At 38.0% G+C, this 21,209-nt stretch overlaps 3 protein-coding genes, 1 long non-coding RNA gene and 1 pseudogene across 6 annotated transcripts; 2 read left to right on the forward strand and 3 right to left on the reverse strand.

The window, feature by feature from the left end:
• Positions 1-306: 306 nt before the first annotated feature.
• On the forward strand, positions 307-2,510 carry LOC103419095 (protein LIFEGUARD 2-like). The gene is made up of 4 exons (XM_008357217.4): positions 307-923; positions 1,012-1,125; positions 1,807-1,964; positions 2,072-2,510. The coding sequence occupies exons 1-4, from the start codon at positions 353-355 to the stop codon at positions 2,276-2,278; spliced, it is 1,050 nt and encodes a 349-aa protein (XP_008355439.2). The 5' UTR covers positions 307-352; the 3' UTR covers positions 2,279-2,510.
• Positions 2,511-4,143: 1,633 nt separating this feature from the next.
• On the reverse strand, positions 4,144-8,877 carry LOC103419094 (VAN3-binding protein). The gene is made up of 7 exons (XM_008357215.4): positions 8,425-8,877; positions 7,993-8,118; positions 6,051-6,483; positions 5,208-5,459; positions 5,059-5,108; positions 4,683-4,740; positions 4,144-4,605 (listed from the first exon to the last, which is right to left on the reverse strand). Exons 1-7 carry the CDS (start codon positions 8,806-8,808, stop codon positions 4,397-4,399), a joined length of 1,512 nt encoding a protein of 503 aa, XP_008355437.4. The 5' UTR covers positions 8,809-8,877; the 3' UTR covers positions 4,144-4,396.
• Positions 8,878-12,904: 4,027 nt separating this feature from the next.
• LOC139194564 (uncharacterized) lies at positions 12,905-15,270 on the reverse strand (annotated as a pseudogene).
• A 913-nt stretch (positions 15,271-16,183) lies between these two features.
• LOC139194850 (serine/threonine-protein kinase Nek2-like) lies at positions 16,184-16,693 on the reverse strand. Its single transcript, XM_070819777.1, has one exon. The coding sequence runs from the start codon at positions 16,691-16,693 to the stop codon at positions 16,184-16,186; it is 510 nt and encodes a 169-aa protein (XP_070675878.1).
• An 18-nt stretch (positions 16,694-16,711) lies between these two features.
• Positions 16,712-20,267, forward strand: LOC103420868 (uncharacterized). Of its 3 annotated transcripts, none has more exons than XR_011579533.1 (5): positions 16,712-17,125; positions 17,265-17,330; positions 19,011-19,097; positions 19,427-19,538; positions 19,928-20,267. It is a non-coding gene; the product is annotated as an uncharacterized lncRNA (long non-coding RNA). The 3 variants fall into 3 exon arrangements; XR_011579534.1 differs by lacking the exon at positions 19,928-20,267 and adding an exon at positions 19,764-19,835; XR_011579532.1 differs by lacking the exon at positions 19,928-20,267 and having other exon boundaries at positions 19,427-19,745.
• The last annotated feature ends 942 nt before the right edge of the window (positions 20,268-21,209 follow it).

Genomic DNA, 21,209 nt, shown 5'->3' on the forward strand with positions numbered 1-21,209 from the left:
TCTCACAACTTCTATTAAAACACATAATGTATCAGTTCATGTCACGATGAAAAATTTCTCGAATTCAAGGGTCTTGTTGATTTCTATATTAGTGCTTTGACGCACTTGGAATGAATCCAGTGTGATTGACACACAATTAAGTTTATATAAAGTAATCATAAAATTAACGTTAAACTGTATAATAATATAAAATTATATTACTTTATACATAATATTTTATAATATTGGTTTAAAAATTAACGTTAAACTTGGCAGCATTTTTCTTGATAAAATAAGCGACGGTTAAGGCATTGCCAAAGTATATGCTGACCTAGATTTCTCCACATAGATTCTCCCATTAATCCCCAAAACGATGAAATTTCCCTCCGAAACCTCCACACTCCACAGCACCGTCACCACTTACCGACATTCCTTTACCACAAAGGCCCACCCGGGCCACCCGAGACACATCCAGAACCTCCGGGGCACCACGTGTCAATCCCAAACGCAACCGCCAATCCCACATACGTGTACACGCGACCAGTCGCGAAGTCTCTCAACTGCACGCGAAGGTGCGGTTCTGCTCTTCTATTTATTAAACCCCCACAACGCCCCTCACTTTCCCGCAAAGAATCCCGGCAACCAAACACTCGATAACGATCTTAATCTGTGCAAACCGGAGAAGATGAATATGATGTGGAATCAGGCGTATCGGAAGAGTGATCCGGAGGCCCAAGCAAGGCCGCTCTACCCTACGATGCTCGAGAGCCCCGAGCTCCGGTGGTCCTTCATCCGCAAAATCTACGCGATCGTTGCCATGCAATTACTCGCCACCATCGCCATCGGCGCCGTCGTCGTTTCTGTCCAGCCGGTGGCTCACTTTTTTGTCAGCACCGGCGCCGGCCTTGCTCTCTACATTGTTCTCATCATTACGCCTTTCATCGGTACGCTTTGAATTCCTTTGAAAATTTGATGGTTTTTGGGAGTTTGCTGTGAAATTTATGGTGTTGATTTGTTGTTGGTTGGTTGCAGTGCTGTGCCCGCTGTACTACTACCACCAGAAGCATCCGGTGAATTATCTTTTACTTGGAATTTTTACCTTCTCACTGGCTTGTGTGGTCGGTTTGACTTGTGCATTTACTAGTGGTAAGTGTTCATAATCTTTCCTCTATTTTTTCTTGGTAATTTGATTTAGGGGTTCTGTAGTTTGTGATGGAATTTTAGTCAAATTAGTCCTGAGAATAGCATAATACCTTATTTTGATTTCCGAAATTTAAAATCGATTGAAGTTATTTTTGAGTTTGTTTATTATCAATTTTTTTAGAAAAACTAATGAAAATTGTTTGAAAATTTTGAGTTTTAATTAAAATGACAAAAATATGTTGTAAGTGAATAGTAACAGAGTGATTTTTTAGAGTAAAAATATCATTTTTGTTAAAAGTTACCTAGAGTGTTTCGTTAAATTTTTTTTTTTTTTTTTATCATTTCGTGAAAAACTTCTTAATTAAGGACCGAAATGAAAAGAAAAAAAATACTCTTGATTTGATAAACAATGTGTTAAAATAATTTTATAAAAATTTGAGGGTATTTTTGGTTATTGCAGTCTTATTTAACGAAGATTTTTTATGAAAATTATACAAGCACAATGATAGTATTAGTGCCTTAAATCCTTAAATTTTAAGGGGTGGGGATGAAATCCTATAATAGGATACATTTTTCCGGCATGCGATTTTAGGTGCGGAATTTGTTGAGTGGTCTCTAGCCCTCTACTTTGATGGCCAATTAGATAATATTGTGAAATTATGTGACTTGTTGAATTTAAAACAGGGAAGGTGATTTTGGAGTCGGTTATTCTAACGGCAGTGGTCGTAATCGGTTTGACCTTGTACACATTCTGGGCTGCAAAGAGAGGCCATGACTTCAACTTTCTTGGTCCCTTCTTGGCTGGAGCTATTTTGGTTCTCTTCGTATTTGCTCTGATTCAGGTATGTCTTGTGTTTACTCGATCCAATGGTGTCGTTACCTACTGTGAATTTGATGTCTTTTTTCGGGTTTTGAACTTTCGGGTTTGTTTGTTCATACTTGGTTGCAGATTTTGTTCCCGTTGGGTAGGATCTCCGTGATGATATACGGTTGCTTGGCGTCGCTCATATTTTGCGGGTACATTGTGTACGACACGGACAACTTGATCAAGCGATACTCTTACGACGAGTACATTTGGGCAGCAGTCGCTTTGTATTTGGATATCATCAACCTCTTCCTCGCGCTTCTCACCGTTTTCAGGGTTTCTGATAGATGAGAATAAGTTGTTGATTGCTTAGTCTCTTTTGTTGCCAAATACGATTACATATTGCTTAGGGTTACTTGTGAACGTCATAAACTACTAAACCCTCTCATTGTACAATGATAAATAGCTGATTTTCATGGAAGATTCCGTGTGTTTTGCGTCTTTCCTTTGTTACTTATTTCATTACATTTCCGCCGATCAGATGGCCTTCAGATTCAATAATACAATTTTATATGTTAGAAAACCTGACTCATTTTATTGTTTAGTTAGTGTGTTCAGATTTAATAATATAATCTTATGTGTTATAAAATCTTACTCATGTTATTGTTTTATTGGTGTTCAGATTTAATAATACAATTTTACGTGTTAGAAAACTTGACTCGTGTTATTATTTTTTGGAACATCATGTGTTAAAAAATTTGACTCATGTTATTGTTTCATTGGAACGGGGTACCATGACCGCGTTGACTCCATTTCCCACAACTCCATTTCCCACAAGTCATTCTCTTATTTAGGAGGATTCGGAAAGTCCTACTGTACAACATAGGAGCAGTAGTTTGAGCGCCTAAACCGCAGTTCTTGGCCTCTGTTTTTTATGAGAAGAACTTGTGTTCTTGGCCTCCGTTTTTATGAGAAAAACTTGTGTAGGCGCGTTCGACCTAGTTTGAGTGTGTGAATCGCAGTTCTTGACCTCTGTTGTATGAGAAAAACTTGTGTAGGGTAGTTGCACGCTTAATTTTTCTTAAGGAATTACCTTAAATGACATGGTTTACTGGATGAAATGTTTTTTAACAGCTGAGCTTAGAGTTGAGTACTCTTTGGCTGTTTTTCAGTGAATTACCTCAAGAGGGGGTGAGAGTTTTAATCATGAAACAGTTCGTTGAAGAGGAAGTTTTTGACCGCCGCAATCCATCACTTTGCTATTAGCCTGATGCTAGACCATACGTTTGGTCATTCATGCGACCCTACTCAAATTGTTGGTCCATTATTCGACTCTACAAATCTGTGTACCACTATAAATATATTTGGCACTTTACTGGAGGTACTTGAGGTATTTTTTATGCCGACAAACTAGGATCATAATATATTTGTACCACTTTTGTAACGGAGGTAGAGTCCACAACACATATAGGTCTTATCTCGATTAGAGAGGTAGTACACATGTGATATGAAAAATATGATAAGAGTAATTTTTTTGTTTTTTCTACGATAAACATGGTATCTCATATTCATGGTAGGAAAGTCATATACTTGTTTTCTAGTGAGAGATCTTGTTTTACAGTGAGGACTTACACGTTTTTTCAAAAGTTTTACGAAACTTTATTTTCAAGCTCACTCACCCTTATCTTTTGCCCTTTGGATTTTAGTGCCAGATGTTTGGTGACGACAAGGATTGCTGGCAAAAGTTGACACGTAGGAGGATTCCTTTTTTCAGTATAAATGTTCTTAGTTTATCTTTTACTGCAATTTACTTATACTCTGACATCACTTGTGTCATAAAGGTTGAATTCTCTTCACATGCGCACTCTAGTATTAGTTATTTTTGGTTTAAATTAGTTCACACTTTCCACATCACCATCACTTTATGACATGCCACCTTCCAAGTGTCGGCCAGTGTACCTCGATTCGATGTCCAAGCACAAATTTCAAATCGGTGTGTCAATTTGGTATCACACAATATAGGGTCTAGGGGAACGGGACTGTATTGTGACTAAGTATACATTTTTCATAAGGCAGGCCATGTCCTCTGAAATTATGAATTCGAAAGTTAAGTGTTTTTGCTCAGGAGAGATTTTTCAATGTGATCGGTATACGGGGTGGTACCTCACATGTCATTATACAAATGATGGATCTATGTGTGCTAAAAAGTTAATAACTTAAAAAATAAAATTTTCCATCACTCTTATTAAAACACGTGGTGTACTATTTGTGTTTCCGTTTCAACTAAAAATTTATGTTTGCTCATGACCTCTTCCTCTTACTCCCCCTACACTACAGTACACTACATGTGCCTAACACCTCCCTATTTATCCGAATGCAACAGAAATCACAGTCCTGCCAGATTTTTCAACATCCAAAAATAACAGCATCCTATGTCAACCGATTTGTTAACATAATGCATAGACCTAATCAATGCCAGTTCTTTCCCTCGGCGACAATAGACAGCAGCCTCGAAACGCCGCGAGTCCAGACGTCGTATTCTCTCTGGTTCTTGCACTCGAACTCAACAATGCCTCTCGCTTCTGTCTTCAGCCCAAAGTAACGACGCTGGTCTCCGTCGTCGAACAAATGTCTCCCGGGCCATGCCGGCATGCTCTTGCACACCTCCAACACAACATCTGCGCACCCGAAATCAACGTTTACGTTAAAATTATTTCACATTAAATTTCAAAGTGCAGGAGAGAAGTAGGCTTACTCTTCTTCTTCTTGGTGAAAGTTCCTGCAACGTGTTTGCTCTTCATTGTCAGCATCACCTATAAAAATTCACCGTAGGATTAATGAAAAGTGACGACTATAGTACGAAGATTTTGGTTACATTAGGTGCTGTCAAGTTTATCGACAACATATCAACAATCATATTTCTTCTTGCGTTCTCAACCGCGTATTTACATTATGTTTCACTTTAGTCTCATTCGTCAAGTAAGTTGATTCTCCATCCATTTACGTGCACAGTTTATCATTGAAAACCTGAACTGGGAAGGAATTTTGCCTCATTTGACGGGGTTGGAGTGACGGTGCTGACAACATAACATATAAGAGAGAAAAAAGTGCAGTTAACCGCGAAGTCTCACCTGTCCAGTTCGGTGAATGTAAACAGACACTAGTTTCCAGTGGAGGTCACCTGCAAAATGCAAACCATAAAGTTCAACTTAGATCAAATTTAAGTACTCTACTCTTTTTTTTTCTTTTTTTTTTTTAAATTTAATTTTCATTGAAATACCTTTTCGTGTGCGTTTGAGGAGTTCAGTGCCCCTAGCAAGGAGGTCTTGGTTAGAGACCCCAAGAAACGTGGGGTCAACAGTGACAAGATCGTCACTAAAGCTGCTGCCGCTGCTGCGATCATCACCGTTGTTGTTGTTAGCTTTACCAGAGCAGACTCCGATTCCCATTCCCTTTTCCACTGGAATCACTGCTGACACGTTCCACGCCTCCTTCATTGCCCTTGCATTTAGGGTCGCTGCCCCTCGTAAAGCTGCCATATTAGGCAGATTTTTTAAAAGTTGAACATTATTGAACTTTAATTTGTTTTAAAATTTATTAAACTTTAATTTTTTATTTAGAGAATGTTTTAAAACTACATTTCCCGATTAGCAAGGTGAGCAACCCAAACAGAGATGTACTACTCAGATACACAAAATCGATCACATTATTTTATTAAAAAATGCATCAATAATGTGATCAAATTAATATGTCCAAATAGCATTATTGTGAGAGGTTATCAATGGGAAAAAATACGTTATATAAGTCACGGTGATATAGTATTTACATAAAAAAAAACGTGACCAGGTCACATAATTAGTCATGTAAACTCTAGAGAATTTATTTCTTATCATAAGACAGATTCTATCCAACAATATAATTAGTAAATATGAAATAAACGACAACACTATAGAAAGCACAATATTTTTAAGACCACCCACATTAGCGTGTGAACGTTATGCGACCACTTACTAATTAACACAACAATTGGTTGGCCAATGTGATAAAATAAAAATGTAACATCTTTAGCAAATTTGGCAAGATAATTTTGTGTAGTAATTTATGAGCTAGGAATCAATGGTACCTGTGGCAGCAGCTGCAGTGAGAGTGGTAATATCATCATGAGAGCGAACATTAACAGCGGACCTGACGACAGAAGTAAGATGGTCATGGTCAGCTCCCATAGCCTCCGCAGCCTCAGCACATTGAGCAGCTACCAACGTGGCGGCACAAGCCACCGCCATTTCTGTCTTCCCTGCTTGATCGTTCTTTCTTGACCCTGAAGAAGCCGCCGTGCCTGCAGCAATGGCGGCCACAGCGGCAGCCACCGCCGCAACTGAAACCGCAGCATGGACCTGCGCATTATGCACTCTTGTCTCCTCCTTTTTCTTCTCTTTTCTCTCCTTAAGCCATCTCCCCACCGTCTTGGCTCCGCCGCTAGGGGCATTGTTTCCATTTCCAGCGCTGCTACGGCTGCCGTTGAATAGGTTTTGTCTGCTGTTGTGGGTTCGAAAATACTGCGTGCCACAATACAAGTCCATCAAATGAAAGAACCATGAACCAAAAAAAACCAAAGGTTTAATTTCTACGCTAGAACAAGGGTTTTATTCCCGCTTTTTGTATTTTCAATCATCGAATTTAGTAAAGTAGAGTTGTGAATTATTCCAATTCAAGGACATAAGTCGTAAATAGCACTTTGACGGATGTCCTCGAATTGGAACAAGTTCGCAATCTACGTGTACCAATTCGATGTGTCGAAAATACAGGCACGAAGGTGAAATTTCATGAAAACTACAAGGACTGAACGATTTTTTAGAACAATATTTTGGTGAAGGGTGACGTGAAATCTGCAAGATTAGAATCAGTGCCAGGTTTGCTTACAAGGAGGGAAGAAACCAAAATAAGCAAAGTTGCAGAGATGCATGACAAGGCAAGGGACTCTAGCTACCGTTTTAGCACCTGACTTGCTCAATTTTACACTCCATCCATCTAATCTCTCTAGCCTTGAGCTCAAAGCCTGGCCTGGTGCCTATTTTTGTCTATTCACTTTTTTTTTTTATATTATTTATACTGGTGATATTTACACATCATTTTTTACTTCTACACACGCCTCTTAATTTTCACCCATCTAATCAAATGAATTGAAAAAAATTAAAAAAATTAACAAGGAATAGGTGAGAGATAAAAATGGTTATGTGGATAGCACACCCATTTTTTATAAGGTGTTGTTGAGGTACCCACACATTCGTTTCTACCTTTTACACATTCCTCTCAATTCCAACTGTTGGACCGAATAAATTGAAAATGATCAAATAATAGAAACTAAAATAAATGTGTAAAAGGTAAAAAGAGTGTGAATAGCACCACCCTATTTATATTGTTTTTGTGCTTATATACTACATATACAATCATATTAGAACAATAAATTTAGGGTAACTCACACAACAATTCAGTTATATAGCTATAGATCTTGTTAACTTGAGTCGTATTTAAAACCTTACACTTACAAATCATAATTATTTTTCGAACTCATCAAGTTAAGTCAAATTTAAACAGGAAAGGATACTAATGAACCCTAATGCTATTATTCGATATATATATATATATATATTTTTTATTTTATTTTATTTTTTTCTTGTTTTGACTTGAACAAAATAAGGCCTGGTTGATAAGACTCCATGGCCTGAAATTTAAGGAAATAAAAAAAGTTTCTTGTCTTGAAAGGGGAGAAAAGAGAAAAAGAGAAAAGCATCTCCTGTATTTTTCTGTAGTAATCAAAATATTTTTAATAAAGAATAAAATAAAACTAAAATAACAACAAAAGATTAATTAATTACTGAGTAGAAAGGACAGAGATATCATGAGATGGTGTGTGTATGACAGGAAAACAGAGAAAGCTGAGGGACATCGACACATTTGGTCTCCTGGTTTGCCTTCTTGGACAAGAATTCTGGAATTCTGTTTTAACATCTATTTTATAAAATAATAATCTAAATAAATAAAATCAAGAAGAAGTAGAAGAAGACCTTAACGACGTCGTCGAACTCATCGGAGGGAGAGACTGGAAGGCTATCTGTCTCTGCTAAAGAACCACCATTGTTCAGAGGTTCACTGCTGTGTGATAGCCTTCCCGAAGTCAATGGAGACAATTCCTGCAAAACCGCAAGAGAAATTAAGACCAAAAATGTAAATTGAAAACAAGAAAACTTTGAAAGTGGAAAGAACTTATTGGGATACTATTGTGGTGGTATTCCTCATCAATAACGCAATATCATGTGTCTGGTTTAAAATACCGTCACAATTACATTACGTTGTAGTTGAAGTTTTCTCGACTGATGGAACAACTTCCCGGAATGTTACTGTGACATTATTTCAAGCAAATGTTATGTTTCTGGCTTGGAATACTGCCACAATTTCATCCCCACGGTAGGTAAGTTTCCTTTGAGTGAAGTATGCACCTCTCTCATGGACTGTGACATAATGCGGTCAAGGACGAGCTGGGAAGTGACAGAGGAAGCAAAGTAAAATTGGTTTCCGGGAAGCGCCGGCAGCTTCTCTGCTTTTTCGGCAATGTCTTCAGGAATGGAAGGAGTAGTGGTGGTTGCGGTGGTGGTGCAAGAGGAAGAGCTATTTGAGGACTCGGAATTAGCCATGCATGAAGGAGCCAGAGGAAGAGGAGGGTGAGACTGAGACTGAGCTTTGGAGACTTCAAGAGCAGAGGCACTCCATGACCTTGAGAGAAACTCCATTGGAACTCTTGGGCTTTTGGGGAGGTGGTCACAGTGGTTGACCGGACTCTGGTCAGTCCGGCGAGTGGTTAACATTGGTAGTGATTCTTCCATGGAAGTGGAAATGTTGTAGAGAGAGAGAGAGAGAGAGAGAGGTGGGTTTAAATTTGGTAAAGGGATTTTGGGATCAGGATATTAGACAATACATATATACACATTTATAGGGTTGTTATGTTTTCATCTATCTAAGATTTTCGACACATTTTATAACAAAAGTATAGAAGAAAAGGCTAAACTGTGAATTTGTCTTCAGAACTATTACTTAACTTTTGATTTTCTTCTTGAAAAATTAAGGACTTAAACTAATTTTTTTGCCAATTTTCCCCCCTATCGTTAGTTTTTCATAGATTTCATCCAAATTAACGTTAACTCTTATCACATGCACACTACATTACTCTTCTTTGTGGACAAAATTGTTACTTGTTAGACTTGCAGATACAAAAGCTATAGAATCACACCTATTTGCATAGGTTTATATTTTAGAAATTTATGGTTTTCAATTATTTTAAAGAATGAAGCGACCAAACTACCATCACATGTTGTGCACATGCTTCCATTTAACAGAAATTTAGATGGAATGAATGAAAAATTAACAGGGGCAAATCGGCAAAAAAAAAATTAGTTTAAGTCGTTCATTTTTCAATTAAAAAGTTCGGGCGGGGCGGGGGGAGGCGAAGGGGAATCGAAAGTTAAGTGATAGTTCAGGGGACAAATCGGCACTTTTCTCTAGAATAAAATTCATACAAAGTAGGTGGGAAATTTTGACAAATGAGCGAACATGGTAACTCTCGTTATAATATGAATACACAACACATATATGTTATAAAATATAATGAGGCAAATCCGTGACACTATTTTTATTACGTAATCTTTTGTGAGTTTACTTTGTAATGTATTTCAACTATTCAAACCGTCTTTCTTTTAAGTATTCCATAAAAAATCATGTATACCAAAAATCACCCAAATATGAAACCATATAAATATTGGACTAAGGTTTTAAGAATTTTTTTGTAGAACTGAATTTGTCAATTTTCTTCACTATAAATAAATGTGGTCTTTGGTCAAATTAGATGCGGCTAAAGTACTTTTGTGGTGCCACATGGAAAGATGAATATTTTAGTGTAACTTTTTTTGTAGCTTATGATGGTGTGAAAGATTAGTGGAATAAATTAGGGGTAGGCACGGGTCAGGCCAGGCCCAAATTTAGAGAGACCGGATTGGACCGGCTAAAAAAGGCAACGGGACAGGCCGAGCGGGGTATTGCAAATCTGATCATTGGAACCGCACCTAACCCGACCCGTTTCAAACGGGCTGGTTTGGGACTAGTCTATGGGTCCTCTTACCTTTTTATTTTCTTCCTAGTTTTGATCGCCTTGCGATCTTCAACTCGGTCTCTGACATCAAGATCCTCATCCGCTGTAGCGCCGTTTCTAAGCTATTCAACTCGCTCATCCCCCACACAGACTTAAATTGCTCTAGGACATCGTCTCGGCCAAGCCCGACCTGACCCAAACCCATACCCGTTCCACCATCGCCGTCGGATTCGCCGTCACCACAACCTTCCTCTTGCACTTGTCGAACACCTCGAAGCTCTCTACCCTCACATCCACCGCATAATACCTAACACGCATTTATGTGGGAGGCGGAGCTCGATGTCGCTAATTTTGAACCGATTCCTGGGTATATGCCTGGTTATGCTTCGTGAAGGTTGGAGAAGACGAAAGGAAGAAAGGGGTTAAGCTGGGTTTAGGGTGGGTGAGATGGGAGAGAGAGATCGAGAGGGAGTAAATTGAGAGGGAGGAGATCGAGAGGGAAGAGATCGGGAAGAGATCGAGAGAGATCGAGAGAGATCGAGAGAGATAAGAGATGAAGGAGAAGACTCGGAATGGAGTCAGGATAGAGAGAGAGAGAAAGGGTGAAGGTAAGGCTTGAGTGAATTAGGTCTAAGAAAGAGGTTAACAAACAATATAGGGTAGAGAATCATTTAATCAAGTGGGAATGAACGGTTCGGGCTGGGGGCCCATTTTCTCTCATTTTTAGAACCAGCCCGCCCCGCCCCGTTTTGTGTTTATAATTTTTTGACCCTTCCCGAACCGCAAGGACCAGCCCCGACCCACGGGTCCAGGACCCGTTTGCCCACCCCTAGAATAAATAGCAATTTTGTAAGCATTATGTGTACACAAAGAGGTTTTAGGGATGCTTTTAGCCCCCTTCTAGTGTGGTCCTCCCTTGATCATGTGACTAATCATCTTTCTTCAAAGGAGCTTTTGATAAAGGACAAAAATGAGTAACACCATTTTTCATACTGACCCTCCCAAGCTAAATTCTCTATGAAAGAGCTATGAATTGCCTTTTAAAAATTTGATATGCCTTTGAAAGTTGCATTTTAATTGCTTGAAGAATTGCCTCTATGTACAATGAGTAGGTAATTGCTAGCCTCATGCTTTTATATGCATTAGTACGAGGATTTGTCAATGGGCACTCATCCACATGTTAGCATCTGTTGGCATACTTGCTCCAAAGCTATTAACAGCAGTTGTCATGCTCACTTAAAAGTTATTAACACCAGTCGACATGCTCGCTCGAAAACTGTGGCAATGGCTTATGTCGACAGGCATGCACTATGACTTAGCAAATGAACTCAGGCCTACCAAAGCTCAATAAAATGTTAATTTGCATGTTATTCCATCTAAAAAATTTCTTATTGACCCCCCCCCAAATATATTTTATGGATTCGTCACTGCCCGCATGCAAACTAACCCTACCAATCATATAACAATACTTAAAAATGTGCGTGGAAGCGATCTTGATCATTTATGCTTATATCACACATAAAAAATAAACGACCATATCACCTTACGCGCATCGGGACTAATCATATCACTTCACTCAATTAACAATGTTTAGGAGGGATTTGCGGACGAACAAGGATTGTCTGCCCTCTTTGTTCCCGTGCCCTTTCATGTCCTCCTGTTTTGTGTGGTCACGGTTAAGCCACGTCAACATTTTATATTGTTTTTTTTATAGAGATAATAAGACAAGAATGAATAGTAATATAAAATGTTGATGTGGCTTAACTGTGACCACACAAACAGAAGAGCATGAGAGGGCACATGAACAAGGAGAGCAGACAATCCTTGTCCTTTGCAGACTTTCTATGGTGACATAGGCACATAACAAGAATCAATTAGATGTCAAAATTGGCTAGAATCCTTGAGTATTGGTGACCTAAGTGATTGTGTTCCTTAACCCAAAGGTCTTAGCAACGTCCGTGGCCGACATGTTTGGGGGTCAAGACAAATTTCAATGGAACCATTTTTTTCTCTCTACCGTTTTGAGACCCAAAGCTGCGCACTGGAGAGGACCTATGCTAAAATGCGCGTGCCCGCTCACGTCATCATCTGGATTTTGTATCTGTATAAATAATAAACACCCTTTTCATAAAAAATAAAAAAAATAAAAAAAAATCTGACTAAAAAGGATCGAAAGGAAGAAGAGAAGCAGCCCTTTTTTTGAATCTGTAAGGCTTTTTTTTGTTTCTTAGCTCATGACTGTTGACTGGAGGGGACAGCATTTGTTCCTTTCGCCTCATTTTCCCACCACATTTCATATTCAATTAAGTAATACTGGGTGAAAATGTGAATTTGGTCGGTTAGTCAAAGCAGTGTGTTTGTTATTTTACACTCGAGTTCGAATCTCTTCTCCACAGTTAAGTTAGTTGAGCGGAATAATGTGCCTGCTCAATTACTTATGAGTTCAAATCCTAGAAGTAGAGACTAGAGTAGAGTAATTTATAATGTCACAGTGGTAAAAGAATAAACAAACTCAATTCCGCTGGTGTGTATTTCTCTATACACATGGAGAACGGAACACCGTACCAACTTTGCCTGGTTGAAACTATTCCATCAAGTTGTTTCTGCAGCCAGAGTCTGCAGATTCTGTTTCCTTTACTGCAGAATCAGTAGACACAAGTTGAATAGGCAAAACTGGAACAACCCGAAACTTACTACACGCAGCTAAACATGTTATAACTTCAGTTAATCTCGAGTAACCGGACTAAAGTAGCTAAAGAGAGAGGTGATTGATTTCTCTCTCTCACTTGTAACAAAATCAGAGAACGACGAGTTTAATAGGTTGCAGGCATTCAATCTTTGTATTTTCAACGATGTAAATCACGTCGAAAGTTAGCATATTGTAATGCTATTTTCTTGGTAGATTAACAACTCCATAATTCACTGGTGTTGCATGAAATTTTGAACTAAGGTACAAGAAATGAGAACCATTACTCACACTGCAAAGTACTCAAGAAGTATATTTCTGAACAAGAAGCGTCTTAATTTAAAGCTTCGCATTCGTCCAAGAAGAACATGATCAACAAATCAGAATCCAAGTTACAGAGCTTTGCAGAAAGAAGGTATTTGATCGGTCTAAGTAGCAATTAGTGATTAGCATTGTAGAAATAGAAGGGGCAGATTTTCTACGGGGAGTAATTTCCGCACTCCCCTTTTCACTTCCATCGTTCCTCTATTTTTTCTAGTCATGAGATTGAATAGCTCAGAGAACAATCAACGGACATAATTTAGGAGAGAAGTGTTGGAGGTGAAAAGGCAGAGTGCTGAAATCACTCCCCTTTATCTATTTGACGGCAAACCAGATCCACCATAGTATTGCTTTGTCGTTTCGCGCGAGAAATCTGCAAATGTCATCCCATCTTTCAACCGCAATGCTAGAGGTGGTACAATTTTCTGTATATCTTCAGTTAGCCTACTTTGCTCCTGGTCATCAACCTGTTTGACCTCTGAGGATATCTCCAAGGATTTGTCCATGGAATAATCTGTTACGGAGAAAGTTTTGTTCCACGCCGGCTGCAAGAACACAACAAAAGTTTCTCTGCTCAAATTTTCGAACTTGGAAGGCCTGCAAACAGAGTGAAGGGTGGCACGGAGCTTTCCTCGTGATATGATATTAGCCGACTCGCCAACCTGAACTATAAAACTCTCAAGAGAGGCCTTCACCATGAACACATTATCCTTTCTGGGATCAAATATTTGTAATTAAGTATTTCCATTAGGGTAAGGACACTCTTGATCCCTTTCTTCTTTCGCTTGTAGATGATTCGACAAGAGAAACATCGGAGCTGTCAAGACGGTGAAAATCCCATAATCATAATGCCATTGTTGCCACAGATTATCAGAGCAAATCCCCGAAACTTGTTGCATTTGTCACCAATCCAATTCCTGCTAGAATTGAAGGGTCTTTCCGATGTTCTCTTTGTGCTCATTGCTTCTTCAACAAGAATGGACCTATCAAACGGTGAATGATAGTGAATGAGACGAGCTTTGGCAGAGCAGGACTCCAACAAGCTCTCCTCAAGCTCATTTCCACCAATGGAACGATCGCATACTCGAGCAAGTTTAAGGCCTAGCTCCATCATGCAAAACCCCAACTCCCTAAATCCATTTCCGAGATTCTCAAACTCATTCACGGATCCATGTTCTGAATTCAATTGGGGTTCATCAAAATCATGTGAATATTTGATTTGCATTGCGAAAGACGACACATTTCTCTCAGAGTTTTTCAAAGGCCCATCACTTCCCAAGCTGTGATCCTAAACAAACACTTAGCTTAGTTACTTGGACAAGAAATAAAACAAAGGGCAAAATTGCACTAGCAGTCCCTATTGTTCATTCGGATATTCAATTTCGTCTATATAGTTTATTTTGACATGTTCATCCTTTTAGTTTGGTTATGTTTTCACTTTAGTCTAATCTGTCTTCTAAGTTAATTTTTTTTCCATCCCATTATCTACCACATCTTCTCATTCGAAAAATTCAAACTCTGAAAGATTTGTGCCCAATTTGATACATTGGACTAACGTTGCTAACGAAACGAAACTATGAGTTCGTTTTGGGAAGTGCTTTTAAATTAAATATTTTTTAAACCAATAAAATTGCAAGTTAATCCTGAAAAAGCACTTGAAGCGGTTGATGCAAAAAACAACTGTTATTAAAATGCAAGTTAATAACTAGTGTTTCTTGCATGAAACACTTGAAGTGCTTTGTAACTCAAAAACATTATTTAAAAGCGTTTTAAAAATACTTCTAAACGAAGCCTATGTTCACTGAAAATAAGAAAAAATTACAAGGACGAAAATGAAAATTCAACTAATTACAACTGCAACGAGTGCAATTTAGCCCAAAACAAAATAAACTTTTTTTTCTTTCTGAAAAAAAAAAAGTTAATACCTTGAGAATGCCTTTGCGATGATTAGGGTTGAGAAGGGCGAGCTTGCGAGCGAGAGGGAGGAGGGCACGGTGGAGAGAGGCGGATTTGGGGACGCCGGTAATGGCGAGAAGGCCTGGGCCAGTGGGACTTAGGGCTTCCATTATGGCTTTGCTCGTTGACTCCGCCCTTTCGAGCTCTCCTGCCGACGACAATGATTCATCGTTTGATGACACGAGTACGAGGTCAGAGTAGCGGAGCTCGTAGAGTTATAGGACTTGGGCGGCTTCCATGTCCGTCCGGGACTCTGTCTTATTTTTCTCGAATTTGGTCGGAGTTAATGGGGAAAATGACACAGAAGGTAAGTTTCACTATACGACAAGTGGTTTTGTTCATGACGTGGAGACTTGTATTTTCGTATCATGTAAGTTGTTATATTTTTATGTTACGAACAATGTGATGTTTCGTATTATTAAATATTACGTGGAGACTTGAGAGAAACTTACACATGATAAGAAGATAGAGATTAAACTTGCAAAAAGGAGAAACGAACAAAAATTATTAAAACTAAAAAGAACAATATTTGGCTATTCAAATGATGAGTAAAAATTCCTACTAGAAAAATGTTCGTTGCCGATTTATAGAATTCGGTGTTTATGATTTGAAAGATTCATATTATAAATTACCTTAGAAATTGTTTCATCAGTTAAAACTAAGGTTGTTTAGTTATTAAATTGTATAAAAAGTTAAAAAACAGATGGACAATAGATTGACTAAATGATTTAATTTTAATTAATAATATGAACGATTCTGATCATAAACATAAAACTCTGTAAATTGAACAGGGGTTTCGAATATTTGGCTATTCAAATGAGAAACGAACAAAAAGTTAAAAAACAGATGGACAATAGATTGACTAAATGATTTAATTTTAATTAATAATATGAACGATTCTGATCATAAACATAAAACTCTGTAAATTGAACAGGGGTTTCGAATAGAATTTTCTACTACTTGAGTAGCCAAACATTGTTAAACTAAAAACCATTCAAAACTAGTTTCAAATATATTACAATTTCTACTCACTTTGGGATCTTCCTATGCCACCTTCAGCACGAAGGTATTAAACAGCTACTCTTTTCGAGTTCCAGAAATCCAAGACGTTCGGAATTTACAAGATAAAGCAATCATAATGCGAGAATGCGAACTAGGCCGCGATTTCTTTGAAGCTCTTGGCCAACCAAATGGCTGTTTCCCTCGGAGAAACCTTCTCGGGTCCGAATGGCTTCAAGAGCACTCCGAGCTCGTCAAACCTTTCTTGTTGTAGAAGACGCGCACTGAGCTCAAGCAACCCTTCCAAAGCCTCTGCACGTTGCTGGAATGATGAGGTGTCGAATCGCTGCTGTCGTGACTCGGAAGATGAATGGCTCGAAACACCAGTGGTAGGGTTCTGCTCAGGAGATTCACTGCCATTTCGAGCAGTTCCGTGGCTGCCATCAATTGTTCTGGACTTGGAAATGGTTCTGTCTACAACCTGGACTATGCACTTGTCCTTGGTGATGGAGTGGTTGATGCTGTTCGGCGTGGTAGAAGGGCATCTTGCAGATGTTGATGAAATTCCACGGGTTGGAACGAGTGGATCTTCAGAAGAGGCTAAGGGGAATTCAGCCATCTTGTCAAGTCGCGGGGCATTGACAGAAACGTCTGGAGACTCCATAATCCCAAAGGGACCAACATTATACATATACTAAAACCCAAACTTGGGTGCACTGTTTTTCACTGTTCGTGAACAGTGCAAGGACAGTTATGCCCTCCGCTTTTCTTGGCTTTTGCCGTGCTTCCTCATATGTGTGCAGTGAATTTCCGATTCTACCCATCCAGCCCACGCGTCCTGCAGCCTTTCTTTCTCTCCTTCGATTCATCTGTTTCACTTGACCTTTTGGCTCTCCATTTTCTGGTTTCCTCATCTGGGTTTTCCTCCGCCTTCATCGTTGTGCGCCTTGTTTTCTATCAATTTCTTCCTTTTGGTTTCACAAAATTACCTCCGGGCAGACACGTTCTTTGATTTTTGGAATAGTTGTTGGCTGTTCTTCTCTGTTTTTGGGTGCGAACCGTATCGATTTCGTCTTTTTCGCCGTTTTGTTAACTGGTACGTATTAAGGTGACTGATTTCTAAATTTTTTAGTTTTGTTTTGCAGTTTGATTTCATTTTTGGTTGTCTTGCTCATAGATTTGTTTTTTGGTTGTCTAACTGTTAATTATTACAATTGGATTGATTTTGTTCCCAGATTTTCGCTCAATTTTGGGTGATCTTTGTATTCAAGTGATTGTCAGACAAATCGTATTCAGTTTGGGTATGTTTTGGCTGAGCTTTATATTAGTTTTTATTTTTCATTTCTGTAGATTGTAATGAACTGGCTATTCTGTCGATCCAATTGATTTCAATCAATTCCGCCAAAAAGAAAAAGGGGGAGTAGTAATATTGTACCAGAAGAAAACATTTCTAAGATAGAATTAGCCTCGGAGTTCAAGAAATAGATCGGTGAGATTAAAAGAATCTTAGAACAGGATAGGATGAGCATTAAAAGATGGATCCTAGCTATAAGAAACCATTATGCTTCAGAATTAGGAGACATAAGATAAGAACTTTATAGGATCATTGAAAGACTTGATGAGTCTAACCCAAATGCCCAAATCAATAAGAAACTAGAGACCCCTTGGGATCAAATAAAAACAATCCTAGACTCCGTGATCCATATTACTATGAGTCAATGAGTTTGACCATTTTATCTACTTTCGTAGATAATTGTTTAAGCAGTTCGCCTTGATCTGCTTGATTTGTTGACGAGGACGCTTCATCAGTGTTCTTAGTTGTAACTGGGCTCAGTAAACATATTTAGAATGTGTAAAGAATTAATTTTTTTCATAATTGAATGTGTTTATCAACTTATGATTAGTTTTTTTGTGGATTGGCTGATGTGTGTGCAAAGAAGTAGATTATTATGGTTACTTTGCTTTTTAGATTTATCACCTTAATGGTTTTGTATTTTTACAATGAATTGCCCACTTTTGGTGTGGTTGTGATGGATGAATGTTTATATTCTAATGTGAAATGAAAAAAGAAGGAAAAACTGTATAACTCTAATCAGATATCCATTAAAAAGATAACAAATCGCATTACAGATTAACGCATGTTAAAATTGTGGTCAAGAAAAAATATGAATGCAATGTTTCTGATAGATGGTCTAGCAGAGTCATTTAATGGTTGTCAAGGTTGACAGTTTGTCTTAGTGTATAAGAGTACATCCTATATGAGGGAAGAACACAAACATACCATGTGCTATCAATGTTATATGATAGCAAAAATAAAAACTTTAGAAGGCACTTCTATTTTTATTTTTTTCATGTTTCAGTTTGAAAACATATGGATTGCTTCGCATCGATACAGAGTTATTACCCCATACCCATTCTATATTCTCTCCCTGATTCCCATACCCATTCTATGTTTGGATTAAGATCACATTTTCATAAGGATTCGACGTAATTATGGAGTGCCGGTTGTCGACTACCTGACGCCCTCCCCCTCCTCCTTTATCCGGGCTTGGGACCGGCAATGTAAGATAAACTTACATAGGCGGAGTTTGGATTAAGATCACATAAAGTTTTAAATTCAACAAATATCTGATGCTCCAGTCTTTAAACCTTTAGAAATTGCGAAATCAACTTGAATAACTATTTTTATATTTATTGTTGTATAGATTACTGTTTATTTCACTAATTATAATCAACAAATGTAGAATTTGACTGTGTAAATCCGTAATATTTTATACTTTCACCTGGTTAACACTTTGGTAATAAATGCAGTGTGTTCTTTAATGAGATTTGTTATCATCCCTTCATTGTTAATATCGTTTGGTATCTTGTAGATAGAAGCAAAGTGAAAACTTTTGATTGTGGATTCCATCAGCATTTTGAAAGTTGTGTGCTTTTCCATATGTGGTTTTTCTCTGATCATGTTCAATTGATCATTGCAGTTGAAAGATTTGACGGCTAAGTTACTAATAAAGCAAAGACTGAGCCATGGTGAGACACAAGCTTTCGTTACACCCTGCAAACTGGTGGTAAGATTTGAAAATTAATATGGTATTCCTATATTTTTGTTTCTTTTTCATTTCAGTTATTATTCTAGCTGATTTCAGTAGAGTTTGATTACTGGTTGGAGCTATAAGTTCTTTGTGCTGTTTTACCAATTAAAATTTGGGACTTTAAGGACATGTTCCAAGTCATGGTTTAACCAAAGATTAGAGATAGTCTCGACATATGCTTAATTGAAGTGATGTACTTTTAAGCTTTAAGCAGATGTTCCAAGTCATCGTCTAATTTAACCATGCATGCTTAGCATCATCCAATATAACTGATTGAAGGATTAAAATGTTCTGATTTGGTGTAGGTAGTCTTGGTTTAGCAATTGGCAGCGAGATTACACTCCTCACTACGTTGTAAATTTGACTGACTCATTCTATAAGAATTGTTTCAGTTTGTGTTTACGGTTTCCATTCAATGTAATCCCTCTTCTCAGTTTCTTTTCAGAATTGATTTCTATTCCAATTTCGCAATGTTTATATTTTTCACCATGTTGGAAGTTTAAGGGTCTATGATTTTCATTTTTAGTAATGAATCTTCTTCCTTATAGGTAATAGATCATCTATTATATATAATATGAACTGAATTTGTTTCCTTCATAAACAATATATGAAATTCTTTTTCTATTTCTCTCCTAATTTCAGTCAACTATGCTAAACAAAATGAAAACAAGCCCATCAGATTAACGAAGTCCAATCCTACTCATTGTTCCTTATTGTAGATAGTGTTGTAAGTACATTTTCCACATGTATGTAAATAGTATGGCATATCATATATTCATTTAAAACTTTCTACATGTTTTGTACAGTTTGAAAACCCGCAGCACCGCGCGGGCACTCTTGCTAGTTGGCTCTATATGGGGATTGCACAGCTGCAGTACGTCAAGAACGGAAGAGAAGACTGGGAAGTTTTTCTGGCTGTAGAATGTGACACCGGAAGCTTGCAATCATAAGAGTAACAAAGTTGTCAAAATCAATATATAAACTCACCAAGTTTTATCCAACTTACTAATTTAGTAGTATGACTTACCGAATCACGTTTTGAGTTGACGTGAGAAATTCTTGACTTTGTAATGTGCTTCCTGGGAGTAGCAGAAACTTTTGCTGTTGTTTCTCGTGGACTCTTAACAACATTGTACTTTGTGGACACCGACTTTCTGTTAGTGTTACCATAATCCTCCTGGGTACTTCCCATAGATACCTCGGTGAACTTAACGACTTAAATAACACGGGAATTATGAAGCACAATTTAACCCGTACACAAGTTTATCAGTTTGAACAAGAAGTAAACTATGAATGACACCATGGCAAACACAACCCATCAACCCATTAAGTATAATCATTCGTTAATCAAGCTTAATTACCAACTTAATCAAATACCTATTACGAACACGTGCATCAATCCATCATAAACAAACTACGAAAACAGCAAGAAAAAGTAAGATCAACATTAACAGGAAGTAAAAAGAAAAGTACCCAAGAATCCAGAACAAGAAAAATACCAAGAAACTCGAAGAACGAGTGAATCTGCAGCTTCTTCTTTCTTAAAAACTTAAACTTTTCTTTCTAAAAAAAAAAAAAAAAAAAAAGGAGTTGGAGTGTTTATTTGAATTAAATGGGGACAAAATTAGGAGAATCAGATTAAAGCCCTCCACCTACTTACCTCCTAATTAATTAATTTCCTAATTTTTCTCCATCAGATAAATCGAATAACAAGGTGAGCGCCAAATGAAGTAAAGCGAAGGCAAAGCCAAAGAAAGAAGAATTCAAGTTCAAAATTTGCACAGAGAGAGAGAAAGAGAGAGGCGGGTTTGGTTTCGGGTACGAAAAGATTCTTGAGAAGGACCGGGGAAATCGGGTGGGCCCACTGCACGGATAGGTGGAGAAGGGAATGGATCCCCTCCTAATCTTAGGAGGTTGAGCCTTCTGAGCAAATCACACGAATCTGGATTTTGATCCAACGGTTATAAACAGGGAGCTCATCTAAAAATTATATTAATTGTAGCCGTTGGATCAAAATCCAACTGTCCGTGTGATTTGCTCGACCATTTCCAATGGTGGGCTAAAACCTAAAATTCCCCCCCTCCCAAG

Source organism: Malus domestica, chromosome 03 (genome assembly GCF_042453785.1).
Source record: "Malus domestica chromosome 03, GDT2T_hap1".
Classification (NCBI taxonomy): Eukaryota; Viridiplantae; Streptophyta; class Magnoliopsida; order Rosales; family Rosaceae; genus Malus; species Malus domestica.

What these genes read in the sequence shown, in the direction of transcription:
- LOC103419094 (XM_008357215.4), bottom strand. Translation starts at nt 8,808, where the DNA reads ATGGAAGAATCACTACCAATGTTAACCACTCGCCGGACTGACCAGAGT. An exon ending in ACATTCACCGAACTGGACAG is followed by an intron (nt 4,741 to 5,058) that starts GTGAGACTTCGC and finishes GAATTTTTATAG; the next exon opens with GTGATGCTGACAATGAAGAG. An exon ending in TTTCACCAAGAAGAAGAAGA is followed by an intron (nt 4,606 to 4,682) that starts GTAAGCCTACTT and finishes TCGGGTGCGCAG; the next exon opens with ATGTTGTGTTGGAGGTGTGC.
- LOC139194850 (XM_070819777.1), bottom strand. Translation starts at nt 16,693, where the DNA reads ATGGAGTCTCCAGACGTTTCTGTCAATGCCCCGCGACTTGACAAGATG.
- LOC103419095 (XM_008357217.4), top strand. Translation starts at nt 353, where the DNA reads ATGAAATTTCCCTCCGAAACCTCCACACTCCACAGCACCGTCACCACT. An exon ending in CATCATTACGCCTTTCATCG is followed by an intron (nt 924 to 1,011) that starts GTACGCTTTGAA and finishes GGTTGGTTGCAG; the next exon opens with TGCTGTGCCCGCTGTACTAC. An exon ending in GACTTGTGCATTTACTAGTG is followed by an intron (nt 1,126 to 1,806) that starts GTAAGTGTTCAT and finishes AATTTAAAACAG; the next exon opens with GGAAGGTGATTTTGGAGTCG.